General features: G+C 41.8%; 1 protein-coding gene across 11 annotated transcripts in view; it reads right to left on the bottom strand.

Moving 5' to 3' along the window:
* The window catches only part of UBE2F (ubiquitin conjugating enzyme E2 F (putative)), a 238,023-nt gene that overhangs the window by 92,173 nt on the left and 126,236 nt on the right, over window positions 1-19,614 (bottom strand). For 10 of the 11 annotated variants that reach the window (XM_070732235.1, XM_070732240.1, XM_070732234.1 and 7 more), the window contains one exon: window positions 6,512-6,569. In XM_070732235.1, the coding sequence (XP_070588336.1) occupies window positions 6,512-6,569 (58 nt within the window). Of the gene's footprint in view, window positions 1-605; window positions 759-6,511; window positions 6,570-19,614 lie in introns of those variants that run through there. The other variant, XM_070732233.1, reaches the window with a different exon arrangement.

Here is a 19,614-nt window from a genome sequence, read left to right as displayed (position 1 = left end):
TGCAGGCTCTGATGCAAGGCTTTGCCATGCAGGGTCTCCACTCCCCCCCATCCCTTGTGCTACCATCACGGCAAAGTGAGAAGGTGTTAGAGGAGAGAGAGAATGGCATGTCTGAGGAGCTTTTCGCAGCTGCCCCATCTCACTGCCACTTTCTCCTCTCGCCCACTGCTTCCTCCGCTCGGAGGCGAGGTGAGGAAGCAGCGGGCAAGAGGTGATTTTGGCAGTGAGATGGCAGTGAGACGAGTCAAGGAAGTGAGAGATTTCCCCATCTCGCTACCAAAATGTGTCCGTGGCAGTCCCGGCCATCCGTTGCCCGCTGCCCCCATCACCCCCACCTGCCTAAAGCCCGTGGGGGGGGGGGGCAGAGCCAGGCGGGGGAAGGGCAGAACTTTTGGCACTTAGACGGGCAGAAGAGCCCAGAGCCACTGCCTTCCTGCCCAGCTGCCTTGCCTGTCTGCCCTGCCCACCCTTGGCCAACAGCACCTGTCCCGCCCGCTCCAAGGCTGCCAGGACGGGTTGACGGGGCAGGGGCTCGAGTCGCTGCCAGGACAGGTTGGCAGGGCTGGGCGCTCGGCCTCCAGCCACCTCCACCATGTAGCCCTGGTCCACCAGTGAGAGCTTCACCTCAGCCGTTTCTTCTGAGAGTGCCCTGCTACCTTATTTTCTGGGCATCGAGATGACCCCCCGCGATTTGACGGACCTGGCAGCTTTATTTCAATTCTTCTGTCCAGAAGATCCCAGGTGTTTCTTTCAGGAGACTAAAAAGAAAAGAGTCTACTGTACTATGGTACTAGTGTATTCCTGAGTTATTTTTTAATCTCATTTTGAAATTGTAGGTTTCCTTTCAGTTTGTAGTTTGCTTATCAGTTTCTTCTCTATCTCCTTTTTCAGTTTATAAGTTAACCATCTTCCTGGTTTGTTGGCGTTTTCAAAGAAATTTTGTTTTGTTCTTTTAATTTTTTGCACCAATTCGTCTTTTTCTATTGCATTTAATTTATGTTTTATTATTTCCATTTGATTTTTAAAAAAACTTTCTTTTTGTTATGAGTAGTCCACGACCAGCTCAGTTAGTCACAGATTCTGAGAACTCTGAGGAAATCTTGGCCACTGTTCTTGACAGCTGAGTCAAAGAGTGGGAGTGAGGGAGAATTGGAACTTGAGAAACTTGGGGAACCATCAAAGACTGTAGAAACCCCAATTATGGTAATGTGTGACTCAGAGGAGGAGGGGGACATTGGGGACCAGGATCCCCTATTAGATGCCAGGGACAGACGGTCAAGAAGCAGACAGGAATATCTTTATGGGGAAAATTCTAGAAGGTGAGCCTATGCAAGAAAGTCTGGACAGTTAATATCTCTAGGAAACAGTTGACCACAATTGGGTTTGGTCCTCTTTTCTCTCTTTAACATCTACATGAAATCACTAGATGAGATCCAATGACACGGGGTGAGGTATCAGCAATATGCTGATGATACCCAGTTATGCCCGGTATTTCCATCCCGTGTCAGTTCAATGAAGCTGTGGATGTGATGTGCCAGTTCCTAGATACCGTGAGGGTCTGAATGGGAGTTAACAGGCTCAAACATAACCACGACAAGACCCACTGGCTGTGGGTATTGCCTCCAAAAGATCCCATTAATTGTCTCTACTTGGTTTGGGGGGGAAATTACCCACTCAGAACAGGTTCGCAATTTGGGTGTCCTCCTAGACTCATAGCTAGGATTAGATCAACATCTGACAGCTGTGGCTAGGGGGACTTTTGCACAGGTTCACCAAGTGCACCAATTGTGACCATACCTGGATCAAGAAGTTCTTCTCATGGCCATTCATACACTTATCACATCACAGTTAGATTACTGCAACGTGCTCTACATGGGGTACCTCTGAAGAGCATTTAGAAACTACAGCTGGTCCAGAATGCAGCTGCATGAGCTGTTATGGGTGCACCTAGGTACACCCACATTACACCAATTCTCCACGGTCTGCACTGGCTCGAGGTGCAATTCAAGCCCTACATGGCTTAGGGCCAGACTATCTTTGAGACCACCTTCTACCATATAGCTCCCAGTGACTGATAAGGGCCCATGGAATTGGTCTTCTCTGGGTCCCATCAAACTAAAAGGCTGGTGTGCCCACAGGAGAGGGCCTTCTCTGTGGCTGCTCCGACTCTTTGAAACCAGCTACCTTCTGAGATCTGGACCACCCTCACTCTACTAGCCATCCTGAAAGCTGTATTATAAATATTAGATTTGTTCATATTGTTTCACTATTGTTGTTAGCCGCACCAAGTCTACGAAGAGGGGCGGCATACAAATCTAATAAATAAATAAATAAATAAATAAATAAATAAATAAATAAATAAATAAATAAATAAATAAATAAATAAATAAATAATAAAGACCTAGCTTTTCTGGCAGGCTTGGGGCTGTTGATCTGATGGTATACCATCAAGATAAGACCATTAATGACATGCATTTTAATTGTTTTTAATTGTTAGTTTTAAATTGTTTGAAATTATTTTTAGGGGTTTTAATGTCACAATGTATATTTTATTTTTTTGGTTGAGAGCCATCCAGAGTTCCTAGGGAGTTGGGCAGCATACAAATCCGAATAATAAATAAATAATAAATTAAATCTTAGTTCAGGTGACAACCAAATCATATCAATTCTGGACCATGTTTGAATAAAATGTGTATTGATTTTCCCCCAGGTTCATTTCTCTCCATGTATCCTGCATACAAGTTTCTTCTACCATTTTAAAAAATACCCTAGGAAATATCTTTTCTCTTTGTTCTGGTCTTATCACTTCTATAATCTAATTTTGCATCTACAATTGCATTGAAATCTCCTACAACACAAATTTTTTCATATTCCATTTCCAATATCTTCTTATACAGGTTTTGAGAAGTCTCCTTGCTCGTTATTTGGTGCATATATTGCTGTCATAATTATCTTTTTTGGTTCATCTCAATCTCCACCACTAAAATTCTTCCTTCTTCATCCGTATATATATTGTTTAGAGTTTATTGTTTCTTTAATGTATAGAGCTTCCACCCCTCACCATCAACCAATGTAACAACTTGCCTTCGGAAGTTGGGGAAACTTAATCACTTGAGACTTTCAAGAAGAGATTGGACTGGCATTTGTCAGAAATGGTGTAGTCTCCTGCTTGAGTGGGGGGTTGGATTAGGTCACCTTCAAGGTCCCTTCCAACTCTAACAGATGTGTTGTTATCTGTTATTTATTCTTTTGTTGTGCTGATAAAAAGTATAATTTCCCAATTTTGGGGCACTCCAATAATTGTTTTGCTTTTTTATGTTGGTCTCTTGAAGGCAAATTATATCAACATTCAACTTTTGTAATAGTGTGTTTTCCCCCTTTTTATGGGGGAATTCAGTCCATTTATATTTATTGACAACATCTCATTTCCCCCCTCCTTTATTTATATAGGTCTTATCCCTAGTTGCTCTTATTGTGTCTGATCTTTTGCTCTTGCTCCTTCTTGTTCTGCATTCTCTGTTTCTCCTGCTTCTTGTTGTGCATTCCACTCTTCTCCTAGTGGTTCATCTTGTCTTTCATATTCCAATTTTCCTCTTATTTCTTGTTCCTCATTTGCAGCAATGTAACTATCATAGTATTCTATCACCTTATCTAATGAGTCCAGTCTGTATCTTTTACCATCCCAATTCACTAATATTCCTTCTGGTACCAACCATCTGAAATTTACTTCTCTTTAATCAGTTTAACAGTCAATAATTGATATTACTTTATGAAATTTGGAATATGTTTTATCAATGGATAGAGAAAAAAAAAGAAATCAGAGGGAACAGAGGGAATGTAAAGTGAGTAGAGTCATAGATATAGATATAGATAAGAATAAATGTGATAAGATAAAGAAATAATGTATAAGTAAAGATATATTAAAAATAGAGCTAATGTATAGAACAAAATGTGGTATTAATGGTGGAATAGACAGAAAACTAAAAACTGTAGAGGAAATAGTTTTAATTTACTAGTATTGATATGGAAATATAACATTAGCACAGAGTCAGAAGGTTTTTGTTTCTTTTTTTGTTTGTATGTTTAATGTTACGTTTGTATGGGTTTGTCTGAAGTCTATGGTTTAATGTTTAAATGTATTTTTTTGAATGTTTATACAATATTTATTTTTTTAAAAAAATGATATTGCTTCCATAAATCTCTTACCCTCCTAGGAATCTGTTTCAGAACCACAATTTATTTCCCTCTATACTGCAATGGATAATCTCTTGCCCTTTTAATATTCCATCTCTTGTTGATTTAACAAAATTTCATGTGTACCAACTTGCCAACTTTTTGGAAATCTGGGCTGACTGAGGAACGAACATGATCAATGGCAGAAGCTTCCCTTTGGGTGACCCTCCTTCCCCCTCCCTTTCCTCTTGTGACTGCCTAGCTAGCTGTGGCAGGGTCAGGAGGGTGCACATCAGCGAGGAGACACTCCTCAAGTGAATGGCCGGGCTCAGCCAAAAAGCAAAGGCATGCACGGAGTGGGCAGCCACTCACTTGAGGATGGTATCCCCACTCCTGGCCCTGCCACAGCTGGCCAGGAGATTGCGAGCGGAGGAGGGTCGCTGGAAGGGAAGCCTCTGCCATGGCTCACGCTCATTCCTCAGTTAGCCCAAATTTCCCAAAAAAATGGCAAGAAGAAAGAAAAGGAGTAGCAAAGAGCCCCAAGGAGAGCTTGCTGGGTTGGTCCAGCCTTGGCATTCAGAGGGGGAGAGGGGGGAAAGGGAGGGAGAAATGGGGGGGGGGGAGAGAGAGAGAGAGAGAGAGAGAGAGAGAGTATCTCAGGGCAGAGAGTGGGTTGCCTGTCTCCCCAAGCAACCGAGGCATGCCCAGCACCAACAAGGGCTAGAAGAAGCTCCAGCAAGAGTGAGGTGCCAGAGAATCAGCCCTGGCCACTTCTCCATCCCACGCCGTCATTTTTACCTTCTTAGGACAGGCAAGGAGTGACTGGGAGGTAAGGGCAAGGGGTGAGGCCAGGTAGTAGTGGAATCACCCAATAGGGAGCCACAGTAGAGGGCCCAAAGAACAGCATGGGTTACCTGCACCCAGGCTAAGGAGCCATGGGTTACCTGCACCCAGGCTAAGGAGCCCACCAATGAACCTAATTGGATAATGTGACCTGTGACATTTGGAGAGGGGATCATTTACTATTTTAACTCTACTGAAACTGGAGGAAATATTCAGAGTTGGTTTTACATTTAATCACGCTTATCTGATGCGCCCAATAAAGTTCTTTGAGAGAGATCTGATTCTCAGACTTCTGATTTGCTTATCTTGATGAATATAAATCACCAGGATCTGATGGACTACATCCCAGAGTTCTAAAAGAGCTGGCATCTCAGAAGCTTTCAAAAATCCTGTAGCACTGGGGAACTACCGAGAACTGGGAAACAGCTAAGGTAGTTCCCATCCTCAAAAGGAGGGGGGTGGGAAACAGATCCAGAAAACTACAGACCAATCTGCTGAACATCAATATCTGGGAAGATACTGGAAAAGATAATCAAAAAACAAATCTTTGAACATCTAGAAATAAATAAACTGATAGCCAGCATGGATTTGTTAAATACAGATCATATCAAATCAATTTTGTTTCACTCTTCAACATAGTGACTAAATTAGTAGACCAGCGAAATATTGTGGACATAATATACTTAGACTTCAGCAAGCCATGGGCTGTAGATCACAGCCTACTTCTTAGCAAACAAGAAAAATGTGACATAGACAGCATCACTACAAAATGGATTCATAACTGGCTGACAAACTGTACTCAATGAGTACACAACAAATAAGCTAATACAATCCTTGGTTGTATAAATAGAGGCATAGAATCAAAATCACATGAAATATTAGTACTGGTTTATAAATCCTTAGTAAGACCACACCTGGAATACTACATCCAATTTTGGTTACATTACAAAAAAAGATGTTGATACTGGGAAAAAGTGCAAAGAAGAGCAAATAAAATGATTAAGAGCCTGGGTATGGCCAGTCTAGAAAAAAGAAGGACTAGGAGTGACATGATAGCAATATTCCAGTATTTGAGGGGTTGCCACAAAGAATAGACAGCCAACTTATTTTCCAAAGCACCAGAATGCAAGGCAAGAAACAATGGATGGAAACTAAACAAGGAGAGAAACAACCTGGAATTAAGGAATAACTTCCTGACAGTGAGGATGATAAACAGTGGAATAGCTTGCTTTCAGAAATTGTAGGTGTTTCATCAATGGAGGTTTTTAAGACAAGACTTGACAGCCATCTTCTCTGAAATGGTATAAGATCTCCTGTCTGAGCAGAGGATTGGACTAGAAAATCTCCAAGGTCCCTTCCCCCCCCCCCAAAAAAAATCAAATTCCATCTATTTTAGAGGACAAGAGCTTAAACTCCCACTGAAACCAATATTACATTTTCGTAAATGTTTCTAATATCCAAAATAAAACCAGAGAAATATTTATATATAACTCACCTTTAAGGTCCTAGTTGGAGCCCAGCCAGTACCATCAATAGAATGTTCTCTTAGTAAACTGAAAAATATAACAAAATATTATCTTGCAAGTACAATTCATATTTTTAAATATGCTAGGTTTCAGAAATGAACCAAAACATGCACATTCAATTAACAAATACTATAGACTAATATTTTACAATTATTATTATTATTATTATTATTATTATTATTATTATTATTATTATTATTAATTAGATTTGTATGTCGCCCCTCTACGTAGACTTGGGGCAGCTCACAGCAATAGTAAAAAACAATATACAGTAACAAATCTAATAATTAAAAAATTAAAAAACCCTTATTTAAAAGTAAGACATACACACAAACATACCATGCATAAACTATGTAGGCCAGGGGAGATGTCTCAATTCCCCCATGCCTGACGGCAGAGGTGGGTTTTAAGACATTTACGAAAGACAAGGAAGGTGGGGGCAATCCTAATCTCTAGGGGGAGCTGGTTCCAAAGGGTCGGGGCCGCCACAGAGAAGGCTCTTCCCCTGGGTCCCGCCAGACGACATTGTTTAGTCGACGGGACCCGGAGAAGGCCAACTCTGTGTGACCTAACTGGTCGCTGGGATTCGTGTGGCAGAAGGCGGTCCCGGAGATATTCTGGTCTGATGGCTTTATAGGTCATAACCAACATTTTGAATTGTGACCGGAAACTGATCGGCAGCTAATGCAAACTGCGGAGTGTTGGTGTAACATGGGCATACTTGGGGAAGCCCATGATTGTTCTCGCAGCTGCATTCTGCACGATCTGAAGTTTCTGAACACTTTTCAAAGGTACCCCATGTAGAGAGCGTTACAGTAGTCGAACCTCGAGGTGATGAGGGCATGAGCGACTGTAAGCAGTGACTCCTGGTCCAGATAGGTGCACCAGGCGAACTGTTGCATCAGGCGAACCTGGGCAAATGCCACCCTCGCCACAGCTGAAAGATGGTTCTCTAAATGTAAGCTGTGGATTGAGGAGAATGCCCAAGTTGCGGACCCTCTCTGAGGGGGTCAGTAGTTCCCCCTCGCAGGGTAATGGACGGACAGATGGAATTGTCCTTGGGAGGTAAAACCCACAGCCACTCCATCTTATCAGGGTTGAATTTGAGTCTGTTGACACCCATCCAGACCCCAACAGCCTCCAAACACTGGCATATCATTTCCACTGCTTCATTGACTGGACATGGGGGTGGAGATGTACAACTGGGTATCATCAGCATACTGATGAGACCTCACCCCATGCCCTTGGATCGCCTAGCAGTTTCATGTAGATATTGAATAGCAGGGGGGAGAGGACTGACCCCTGAGGCACCCCACAAGGGAGAAGCCTAGAGGTCGACCTCTGACCCCCCACTAACACCGACTGCGACCGAAGTACCATATTTTTCTTCATATTCCTCATAATCTACTTTATTGCTTAACTATTATTCTGTTAAACTGTGAATACTGTCCCTTTTCAATGCAGAGGAAATTCTGACTGAGGGAATGACAGTTATATCTTTCAGAATGGCAGTTAGAAAGAAGCAGAAGAGAAACAAGAGAAGGAAGGACAAGCGAGAAGGCATTTTACAAAGACTTACGAAGCATGGGGCAAGAAAATCTCTTATCCCCTTGCTGTATTCAACTAATCTTTACTCACTCCTAAATAAGACTGATGAAATGCTCAACTCAGACTTTTCCAATTGGGCAGCCCTCTGCTTTAATCAAATGTGGCTGAATGATTCAATTAAAGATAGCTGCTTGCAAATGTCAGAATTTTAGATTCAAAGAGCAAATAGAATTGTAGAAATATCTGGAAAAAAGAAGGGGGGAGGTATCTGCTTTTGTATTAACAACCGATGGTGTAAAAATGTAACTATACTAAAGAAATTTTGTGGTGTGGACTTAGAGACACTTAGTACAGGGTACATGATTGTTAGGGATTGCCATTGTAAACTGCATATTGTAAACTGTACCAAACTTGTACTTAAAGCGTTAATGTGCACTTAAAGGGTTAACTTGTACTTGAAGAGTTAATATTCAAGGCTGTTTCATTACTTCCTCACTGAGGCTATAAAAGCTATTTGCTCAGTGCTATTTTCTTTGTGATTGCTCACAAATTTATTGGTTTATGAATAAGAAAATTGAAAAAGTTATGATTATTGTTCTTTATATGGATGAGATAATTGAAAATGGTTATGATTATTTCTGAAGATTATTACTTTGAATTTTTTTCCTCTTTCGTTCTTTTTTCTTTTTCTTCTGATTGACTGAACTATAAATTGATTATGTGATTTATGGTGATAAATAAAATAGGAGGAAGTGGGAAAAGAAAGGGGAAGAGAGATACAATATCAGGAGTAGGATCAATATGGGATAGTAATTAGTATTATGTTAGGTATCATAGGGAAAGACAGATGAAACAAGGAAGAGCTAAATTGAATAGATTAGGGAAGATTATCACTGAGTTCGATAGTGGAAGATATGTAGAATTAGGGAAAATATATAGATTAGGGAAGATTATTACACTGCATTTAGGATATCTACGAGACTGCTTTCTGCCGCATGAATCCCAGCGACCGGTTAGGTCCCACAGAGTGGGCCTTCTCCGGGTCCCATCAACAAAACAATGTCATTTGGCGGAGCCCAAGGGAAAAGCCTTCTCTGTGGCGGCCCCGGCCCTCTGGAACCAACTCCCCCCGGAGATTAGAATTGTCCCCACCCTCCTTGCCTTTCGTAAGCTCCTTAAAACCCACCTCTGCCATCAGGCATGGGGGAATTGAGATATTCTTTCCCCCTAGGCCTTTACAATTTATGCATGCTATGTTTGTTTGTAGGGATGTTTGGTTTTACAATAAGGGGTTTTTAGTTGTTTTAGTATTGGATTTATATGATTTTTTTAAAATTACTGTTGTTAGCCGCCCCGAGTCTACGGAGAGGGGCGGCATACAAATCAATCAAATAAATAAATAAATAAATAAATAAATAAATAAATAGAAAAAAATAGAAAAATTTGATTAATTTGACTAAGAATTTGGCATCTGATATTATATTGTAGTTTATTTTAATTTGAGGTATCTAAATTGGAATCTCTGTAAGGTGTGAAAAACAAAAAAAGATGACTACAATCGGCAAGTGGCCTGAATGTGTTTTATTATAGATTTGAAAGGAGACTTTTGTCAGTGATCGCTACCTTCTCCATCTCAGATATACCAACAACAGCCAAGTCTTCTACACCAACTCCATCCCTCTGGGCCCACCAGCTCTGATGATCACAGAAAAAGATATGTGAGATCTTTTTCATGGAAAAGCACCAAGCCCAAACAGAGTAACTCCTTCCTTGAAAGTCTGTGCTGATCAATTGGCCCCAATTTTCACCTGCATCTAATGACTGGAGATGTGTTATGCCCCTTCTTGCTGATGCCCAAGAAACCTTCCGTCAAGGAGTTGAATGATTTCAAAACTAGTTGCTCTGACATCTGTAGTAATGAAAACCTTCAAAAGGTTAGTGCCTGAAAAGCTACCACAGATCCCCTGCTAGGCCCCCTGCAATTTGCCTGCTGTACAAGTAAGTTGACAGATGATGATTTCAATAAGGCACTGCACTACATTTTAACATCTTGAACCCTAAAGACCTACAGTGCATTCAGAAAGTATCCTCCTTCACGTTTGTTTGTCTGTGTATAGTCAACCTAGTATATGGGAAGAGCACACAACTTCCTTTTTGCCTCTTGGTCCCACTAGGGGCCATATTCCAAGGGAGATAAACTTTTTATAGCTATAAAGGGGGTCTGAATACTTTCTGAATGCCTCCCTGTCCCCCCAGGTGGGCAGGCAGGGGGATGGGGAGCGCGCGTACATGCGCGCGCGACATTCAAAATAAGAAAAATTTTCGCCAGCCTCCGCACTTTCATCGCTCTCCGCCCCCAACTCCAACACCCGGCTCCGTGGGCGGGCTTGGAAAAGGCTGTGCGGGAGGTTGTTTTTCACAGTGAGTGGACAGGAGATTTGGGAGCTTATATTGTGCGCTGCCACTGGCCGGATAAATGGCCTCAGCGGGCTGCATGCGTCCTGCGGGCCGTAGTTTGGGGACCGCTGCACTAGGGACTCAGGGCAGCTAAACAACAAATTAATTTGTTAATTTTGTTATGCTGCAGCCTAATTCCACAGTTGTTGAAATTTTTCCTCCTTAATCTACACTCAGTACCCCATAATAACAAAGTGAAAACAAACATTTAGAAATATCTTTAAATTTATTTCATAGAAAAAACTGAAATATCACATTGGCGTAAATATTCAGCCCTTTCACTCAGTAATTTGTTGAAGCACTTTTGGCAGCAATTATAGCCTCGAGTCTTTTTACGTATCACAGGAAAAGCTTTGTACAAATTGGATTGGGGGATTTTCTGCCATTCATCTTGCAAATCTTCTCAAGATCAGTGAGGTTGGATGGTCACTGTCGGTGATAGCCATTTGCAGATCCCTCCAGAGATGTTCAATAAGGTCCAAGCCAGGGCTCTGGTTTGGCCACTTTAGGACATTCACAGAATTGTCCCAGGGCATTGTCATGTTGGAAAGTGAACCTTCAGCCCAGTCTGAGATGCTGAGTAATGTGGAAAAGGTTTTTGTCGAGGATAGCCTTGTACTTTCCTCCATAGAGCTTTCCTTCCATCCTGACTAGTATCCAAGTCCCTGCTGATGAAAAACACCCCTATGCCATGATGCTACCACCATCATACTTCACTGTTGGGATAGTATTGGGCAAGCAATGAACTGTGTCTGGTTTCCTCCAAACATAATGTTTAGAATTTTGTTCCTCACCATCTGAGAGTTGTTCAGGTGCTTTATTGCAAACCGCAGATGGACTTTCATGTTTTGCACTGAGGAAAGGATTATATCTGCCATATAGCTCAGATCAGAGGAGGACTGCAGTGATGATTGCCCTTCTGGAACTCCGTCCCATTTCCACACAACATTTCTGGAGCTAAGTCAGAATGACCATTAGGTTCTTAGTCACTTCTCTTACTAAGGTCCTTCTCCAAAATTGCTCAGTTTGACCAAACGACCAGCTCTTGGAAGATTAATAAAGACAAAACTAAATTGATCACAAAGAATATGACTGAAAAGCAGAAACTACAGCTTAAAAGATGTATGGATGTTCAAATGGTGAAAGAAGTAATGTATTTGGGAATCCATTTAAAAGCTAGATGCTCATCACTCAAAGAAGATAATTATGTAAAGCTTAAAAAGCAGATAAAGACCTTCAAAAATGGAAGAATTTTCAGTTATCATTCTCAGGCAGAATTGCTCTAATTAAGATGAATATTTTACCAAGATTATGGTTCCTATTCTCTGCTATTCCAATTACAATTGAAAATACTTTTTTCAATGAGTTAAATAAAATGACAACGGAATATGTATGGCAAGGGAAAAGACCAAGGATTAGGTTAAAAAATCTACAAGATGCAAGGACTTCCGGTTGGGAACAGTGCTGTGACGGGAGGCAGGGGACGGAGCTCCGTACCCAAACCTTCCTTTTCTTCCCTGGAAGCTGCATTTTTGTGGTCTGATCGGACTTGGAGGGTCTGATCATAGAACAGGGGGTCTCCTGGAGCCCTAGAGACAGATCACCATTGTCTCATAGGGCAGGGATTGCCCCGCAGCTCCTTGGAAGAAGAACCGGGCATCGACTATAGTGGCTCCCCGGCCATAACAGAGCGACCACACAGGAAGAAGTAGAAAAAAGCAAACAGAAGTTGATTGGAGTAAACAGATCACTAAAGGAAAAAGGTATAAAAATTTAAAGAAAAGTTTAAAAGTTTTTTTAAAAAAAGGATCCTATGATTCATAGTCTTGCTAAGTTTGACTGAAAAGGCGGATGGAGTAGCGACGCTATATCAGGACTTGAAAACTGCAGCATATTAATAATAAGAAAATCTAAGAAACTCAAAATTCAAACTCTTTAAAACATCAGTGGACTTTCTCTCGAGAAATATTTTTTTTAAAAAAGCGAGTACCTGTCCTTAAAAGATCGGGAGATTTAGGAGTTGGTGGGGGATGAGTATCGTAAATCAGAACGGCTGTTTATCTGCAGACACCGCTATACAGCTTTAAAGTGACAGTGCAAGGAGAAAAAAAAGAACTTTAGTCTTGAAGAGGGACATAAAATTAAAGCGGTTGGAACTATATTTGAGAATTGTATTTTTGGACCTCAGATTCTGGATTGTGGCTTGTGTATTTTTTGCTTGAATTAATCTTATCTCCTGGTGAAATTTTCCGGAAAAAGTTGGCAACAGATTGATGTGGCAGAAAGTAGAAGACAGGCCACACCATTTTTGTTGTGAGTTAAAGTGACAGTGCAAAAAGAGAGTATCTGGAATAGTAGAAGAGGATTAAAATAATTAAAATCAGAATAAGCCGAAATATATTGCAATTTGCAATTTCAAATTGGAAGTGGATTTTTTTTCTTTTTTTTACTGACTTCTAATTGATTTTGATTGTAGATATCGGATATTAGCCACTCAAGCAGTAGTCTCATTTGTGTTACTTGTTGGATTTCGGATTTAGTCTTGGGAGACTCTTTGTTCTTATTTCTTATTCTCTATTTTGAAGGATTGGATATTATCGATAGACTCTGGACTATAATGTAGTGACTGTAGATTTTAATTAATTACGATCAAATCCCCCCCCCCTTTTTTTCCCTTTGTTTTTGCAAATTTACAAAAGAAAACTTTTTAGGATCTATTTGGAAGGATGGAATAATCGGACTACAAAAATAAGATCTTAAGTATATTTTGAATTATCTCTGTTCTTTCTTTTCCTTTCCTTTTTTCTTTTTATCTTCTCTCTTTTCTTTTCTTTCCTTGCTTTCTTTATTTATCTTTATTTGTATTTGGTTTAATGTGATGAATGGCTAAAGTTGCAACTTCCCCCCCACCGGCTTTATTATTATAACCTTTGCTATCTATAAGAAAACTATCATAATATTTATATAATAGTAATATAGTAATATATAGTAATAATTAATTTTTTAAAATTACTTTATTAATAAGTAATAATTCTCTTATTATATTTTGGTATATCCTTTGTTCTTTAGTGTATAAAATTAGTTTTGTAGTATATTAACTCTATACAGTGATCCCCCGCTCGTTGCGAGGGTTCCGTTCCAGGACCCCCCGCAACGAGCGGGATTTCGCGAAGTAGCGCTACGGAAGTAAAAACACCATCTGCACATGTGCAGATGGTGTTTTTACTTCTGCAGCGCTAGCGAGGAGCCGAAGATTGGGGGCGGCGCGTGTGTTTTAAAATGTCCCCGCCGACATGGGGGGCTCGCTAGCACCCCCCGAACCCCCAACCTGGGTTTGGGGGTGTGCTAGTGAGCCCCCCATGTCGGCGGGGACGTTTTAAAACACACGCGCCGCTTTCCAATGAGTCCCGAAGACAAATGGGGAAGTTTGACGTTTGTCTTCGGGACTCATTGGAAAGTGGCGCGTGTGTTTTAAAACGTCCCCGCCGACATGGGGGGCTCGCTAGCACACCCCCGAACCCCCAACCTGGGTTTGGGGGTGTGCTAGCGAGCCCCCCATGTCGGCGGGGACGTTTTAAAACACACGCGCGACTTTCCAATGAGTCCCGAAGACAAACGCGTTGTCTTCGGGACTCATTGGAAAGTCGCGCAGGTGTTTTAAAACGTCCCCGCCAACATGGGGGACTCGCTAGCACACCCCCGAACCCCCAACCCGGGTTTGGGGGTGTGCTAGCGAGCCCCCCATGTCGGCGGGGACGTTTTAAAACATCCGCGCGACTTTCCAATGAGTCCCGAAGACAAACGCGTTGTCTTCGGGACTCATTGGAAAGTCGCGCGGGTGTTTTAAAACGTCCCCGCCGACATGGGGGACTCGCTAGCACACCCCCGAACCCCCAACCCGGGTTTGGGGGTGTGCTAGCGAGCCCCCCATGTCGGCGGGGACGTTTTAAAACACCCGCGCTGCCCCCAATCTTCGGCTCCTCGCTAGCGGGCAGGCAGGCGGCTCCTCGCTAGCGGGCAGGCAGGCGAGAGCTAGCGCCAGCGAACGGCTTGTCCGCGCTCACTCTCGCCGCTTTGGAGCTGAGTCCTGAAGCGAATTCGCTTCAGGACTCAGCTCCAAAGCGGCGAGAATGAACGGTGTGGGCGGGCGAAGGGCGGGCGGCAGCGAGGAGTTTGCGTGGGCGGTGGGGAAACTCCTTGCTGATGCCCGCTGCTCGCCCTCCCGCCAGCAAGAGGGGGAAGACCCAGGGAAGCCGCCCAGCAGCTGATCTGCCAGGTGCCATCTACGCATGCGTGCCCATAGAAAAAAGGGCACGCATGCGTAGATGGTGTTTTGACTTCCGGGTTGAAAAATCGCGAATTACCCTGTTCGCAATGGTCGGGGACGCAATAACCGGGGGATCACTGTATTAGTAATTTTATTAATGAAATTCTATTTATTAATGAAATTTTAATTATTTGGTATACAGTGTTCCCTTGATTTTTGCGGCTTCGAACTTAGAGAATGGCCTATATCACGGTTTTTCAAAAAATATTAATTAAAAATACTTCACGGGTTTTTTTCTATACCATGGTTTTTCCCGCCCAATGACGTCATACGTCATCGCCCAACTTTCATCTGCCATTGTTGATTGGCCGAAATCTCAGCCAATCAGCATTGTTATTGCAAAAATTTCGCCCGTCATCGTTGATGACCCGAAATCTCAGCCAATCAGCGGTGTTGTCCCGGCGTGCATTAGTGCTTTTACAACTATTAAAACTTATTAGAAGACATACCCAAGATGCCTCATAAACGTTCCACGCGGAGTGGAGGCAGCAACAGTAAAAAGAATAGGAAGATGATGACGATTAAACTGAAGATTGAACTGTTAGATATGCTAAAAGGGGGTTGTTCATATGCGGAAGTTGGGCGGCATTATGGAATAAATGAATTGAGTGTGAGATACATTCGAAAAGATGAAAAGAAAATAAGACAAACAGCTGTGATCACATTCAACAAGGAAGCAAAAAGGATGGTGACACCTAGAAATAAACGGCTTATGAAAATGGAAGCTGCTTTATCCGTGTGGGTACAAGACTGCTGTAAGAAGAGCATTGCATTTGATACCAATACGATACGGACAAAGGCACAACAACTCTACACCCGTCTGGTGAACAAAGAAGGAGGTGATGCAGCTGAGGGAGAAGATGTTGATGAAGGTGCCGATGACTTAGAAGACCCCCAGCCATCAACATCAACTGCTTCTCCGACCCCATCCACATTCATGGCAATTAAGGGCTGGTTTGATAAATTTCAATGGCGCTATGGCCTGAGGAGCATGTCATTGCACGGAGAAGCTGCCTCAGCGGATACAGGTGCAGCCAAGGAGTACGTCCATGGCACGCTTAAGGAGATAATTGAAGAAGGGGCCTACCTTCCAGAACAGGTGTTCAACATGGACGAAACAGGCCTGTTCTGGAAGAGGATGCCATCGCACATTTTCTTAATGGAAGACGAAGCCAAAGCCTCTGGTTTTAAGGCCCAGAAACATCGGGCAACTTTGATCATGTGTGGAAATACAGCCGGCTTCATGATCAAGCCAGGTCTCAAAATCTGAAAGCCCTAAAGAACAGAAATAAGAATGCGTTGCCAGTGTACTGGATGCATAATCCTAAGGCATGGATTATAAAAACCCTCATGTGGGACTGGTTTCATCAGTGCTTTATCCCACAGGTGAAGGATTATTTGGCTGACAAAGGACTCAATTTCAAAGTGCTTCTCCTAATGGACAATGCTGGAGGCCATGATGACCTGGCGCATGAACATGATGCGGTACAAGTTGAATTCTTGCCACCAAATACCACATCACTTATCCAGCTGATGGATCAAGGCGTTACCCGTGTTTAAAGTGCTATGCATGCACAATTCCCTTGGAAGCCTCGTGGAAGCAATGGATGCTGATGAAAACTTCACATTGAAGGGCTACTGGTGTCAGTACACGATTGCATCGCGTCTGAAGAACATTCAGAATGCTTAATGGATATGAAGACACAGACAATGAATGCCTGCTGGAAGAAATTGTGGGCAGAAGTGGTGCACGATTATATGGGATTTGCTCCCAAAGAAATTCAACATGCTGCAGTCCAGAAATCTGTGAAGCTGGCACAGTTACTGGGTGGAGAAGGCTTCAGTGACATGACACCCGATGAAGTCAATGGTTTGCTTGATGAGCATGGCCTACTGCTGACAGACAAAGATCTGGAGGAGCTGACCAGGTCAGTGAATGAAGATAAGGAAGAAGAGGAAACTGAACGAGCTGAGGAAGAAGAAAAGTTTGGCCTAATGCTTGAACGGCTTGCAGAAGTGCACAGAAGCGCTGCACATCTCCAACAGATTGTGGAACTTTGGGATCCCAACATGACTCGCTCTATACACTTTAAGGCCTCTCTTGACAACATTGTTGCACCGTACAGAGCCATGTTAGCCCAGAAAAAGAAACTGCGCCAACAACTAGCCATAATTATGTTCATCACAAAAACCAAGAGGTCTGTCACGCCATCGCCTTCAGCGTCCATTGCAGAAGTGCCTGATGAAGTGGTGATTGAAGAAGATCCTTAGTTATGTTAATAATTTTTGCAAATAAATAACAAAAAAAATTATTGTTAATAAATAATTATGTTTATAAATATCAGGATCACTAAGTGTCGTATTCAGTGGTGAGTACCAGTAATAATGGTGAGTAAATGGTTGTTAAGGGAATGGGAAATGGTAATTTAGGGGTTTAAAGTGTTAAGGGATGGCTTGTGATACTGTCCATAACCAAAAATGGTGTTTTTACTTCCGCATCTCTACTTCACGGAAATTTGACTTACGCGGGCGGTCTCGGAACGCATCCCCCGCAAAAATCGAGGGAACACTGTATTGGGATAAGCCATTAATAGTGTATTAAGTAGAAAAATTCCTTAAGTGTCCAATCACACTTGACCAATAAAATTCTATTCTATTCTATTTACAATTAGAATTAAGTTTAAGTAGTTTAATGCTCCTCTGGAAAAATTTTAAAGGTTCATTTAATATGTCCAGCACAACAACAACCTTAAAGACAAACAAAAATCCACCCTATCATTATCATCTCAAGATTCAGCATCACAGCACAGGTCGATAGCAGGCATGTTTTCAAAAGACAAATCAGTGTCATTACCAAGTCTTCAAGCTATCCAAGAAACTTTAATAGCCATGCAAAAATCTATGCAAAGAACTCAGTCCTCAATAGATATTAATAGAGATGAAGCAAGATTGCAACATGAAGATTTGAAAGCTGAAATAGGTGAGATGAAAGCAAGGATGAGAGGCATGTATATAAAAATTGAAAATATACAACATACACTGCAAGAAAATAAACATAGACTAAAAGCAGATGACATTCTAAGATGTTAAAAAAGATCAAAATTTAACGTTAAAAGGTGAAGAAATTATAATTCTGAAGCAAGTCCCTAAAAGAGTTTGCGAATATAGGAGGGACTATCATTTCTTAACAAAAAAACTGATAAGGGAAAACATAACTTTTCACTGGCTTATTCCTGAGGGTTTAACATTAACATGGTGGGGCACTAAAATCAAAATAGAAAATATTGAACAAGCTAAGGAGTTTTACAAAGAAAGCGGGCTAAGCAGATCAGAATTAACAAGTAAAGATAGCAGAGGAAGCAAGGAAGACTTGGAAGTCACTAGCCAGGAGGAGGAGGAGATCGTGCAAGAAAAACAAAAAGGAACAAAAAAGAAACAACCACAACAAGAAGAAACCCAAATTCGCAGATTGAGAGAACACAGGGACGCTAAGGAATACTACAAGTAAAGATGTCAGAAGATTGAAAAATAATTTCCATTAATGTAAATGCTCTAAATAATCCCAGAAAAAGAAATCAAATTTTTACAAAACTCAGGAAACAAAGAACCAAGGTGATCATTCTGCAAGTTCATATTAACAATTCCAATAAAAAATTCTTACAGAATCCAAGACTAGGTAGATTATATACTTGGCTTGCTGATCAAAAGAGGTTTAGCTATATATAGAGACAAATCTATAGATTCCAAACAATTATATAGTGATCAAGATTGCTGGGTACTAATACTTCATTTAGGTATGGATCACAAGCCCCTCGTCATCATATCCATTTATGCTCCTAATGAAAATCAAAAGAAATTCTATGAAAAATTACATAATTAGATACTAGAATTAGAGATTGAAAATATAATTTTAATTGGAGACTTCAATGCAATTGCTAATACCATAGATGACTATTCTGTGAGATCCTACCAGGCTTCAAAAGGCCTGTGCGCATGCAAGCCTCCCCACCCCTCCCCTTTTCGCACACGAATCAAAAAATGTTTGCCATCGCTGGACTAGATTATTTTCCCATGTAGTATAGGCCAGTGGTCACCAACTGGCAGTCCATGGACCACTGGTTCTATGTGAGAAAAATTTAGTGGTACACAGAAAAATTATTTGCATTTTTTATATTGCACTAAAATAGGGGTCCTCAAACTATCGTCCCTGGGCCGGATACCTGGAATGAACGTTAGTCTGGGGTCTGCTTCAGCTTCCTGGTGTGGGACTTTGTGTGAAGGCTGGAGGGAAGTGACACTGGTGGCAAAAAACTGGAAGGCCTTGTTCCAGTGAGATTGCATCATGGCCTGGAACTGGCCGACCATCTCAACCCACTGAGCCTCCAGGCGCCGTTACCTGGTCTTGAACTCCCGCAGGTCTTCCCTGTGCTTGGAAATCCTATGCTTGTAGTCCTCAGTGAGGTGCTTCTCAGGTGTAGTCCTCAGTCTCCTTCTCAATCAGATCCAATTTTAACAGAGCCAGCTGTTTTGCCAACTCTTTCTCTTGGTGGCTATTTATCTCCAACAACTGCTTCCTATTGGGACCCCAAGGAGCCTGGGCAGGCAGGCATGGAGTGGCTGGGAAGGGAGTGGGGAGTAGAGGCTGGTGAAGCTCCCCTTGAAGTTTTATTTTATTTTTATTTATTTTAAAATTTATTTATTTGTTTGTTTATTTATCTGTCAAGTATGTATTGATAATAT

Source organism: Erythrolamprus reginae, chromosome 1 (assembly GCF_031021105.1).
Source record: "Erythrolamprus reginae isolate rEryReg1 chromosome 1, rEryReg1.hap1, whole genome shotgun sequence".
Lineage (NCBI taxonomy): Eukaryota > Metazoa > Chordata > Lepidosauria > Squamata > Dipsadidae > Erythrolamprus > Erythrolamprus reginae.
Note: the sequence above shows the minus strand (reverse complement) of the source record. Positions and strands in the feature narration are given on the sequence as shown.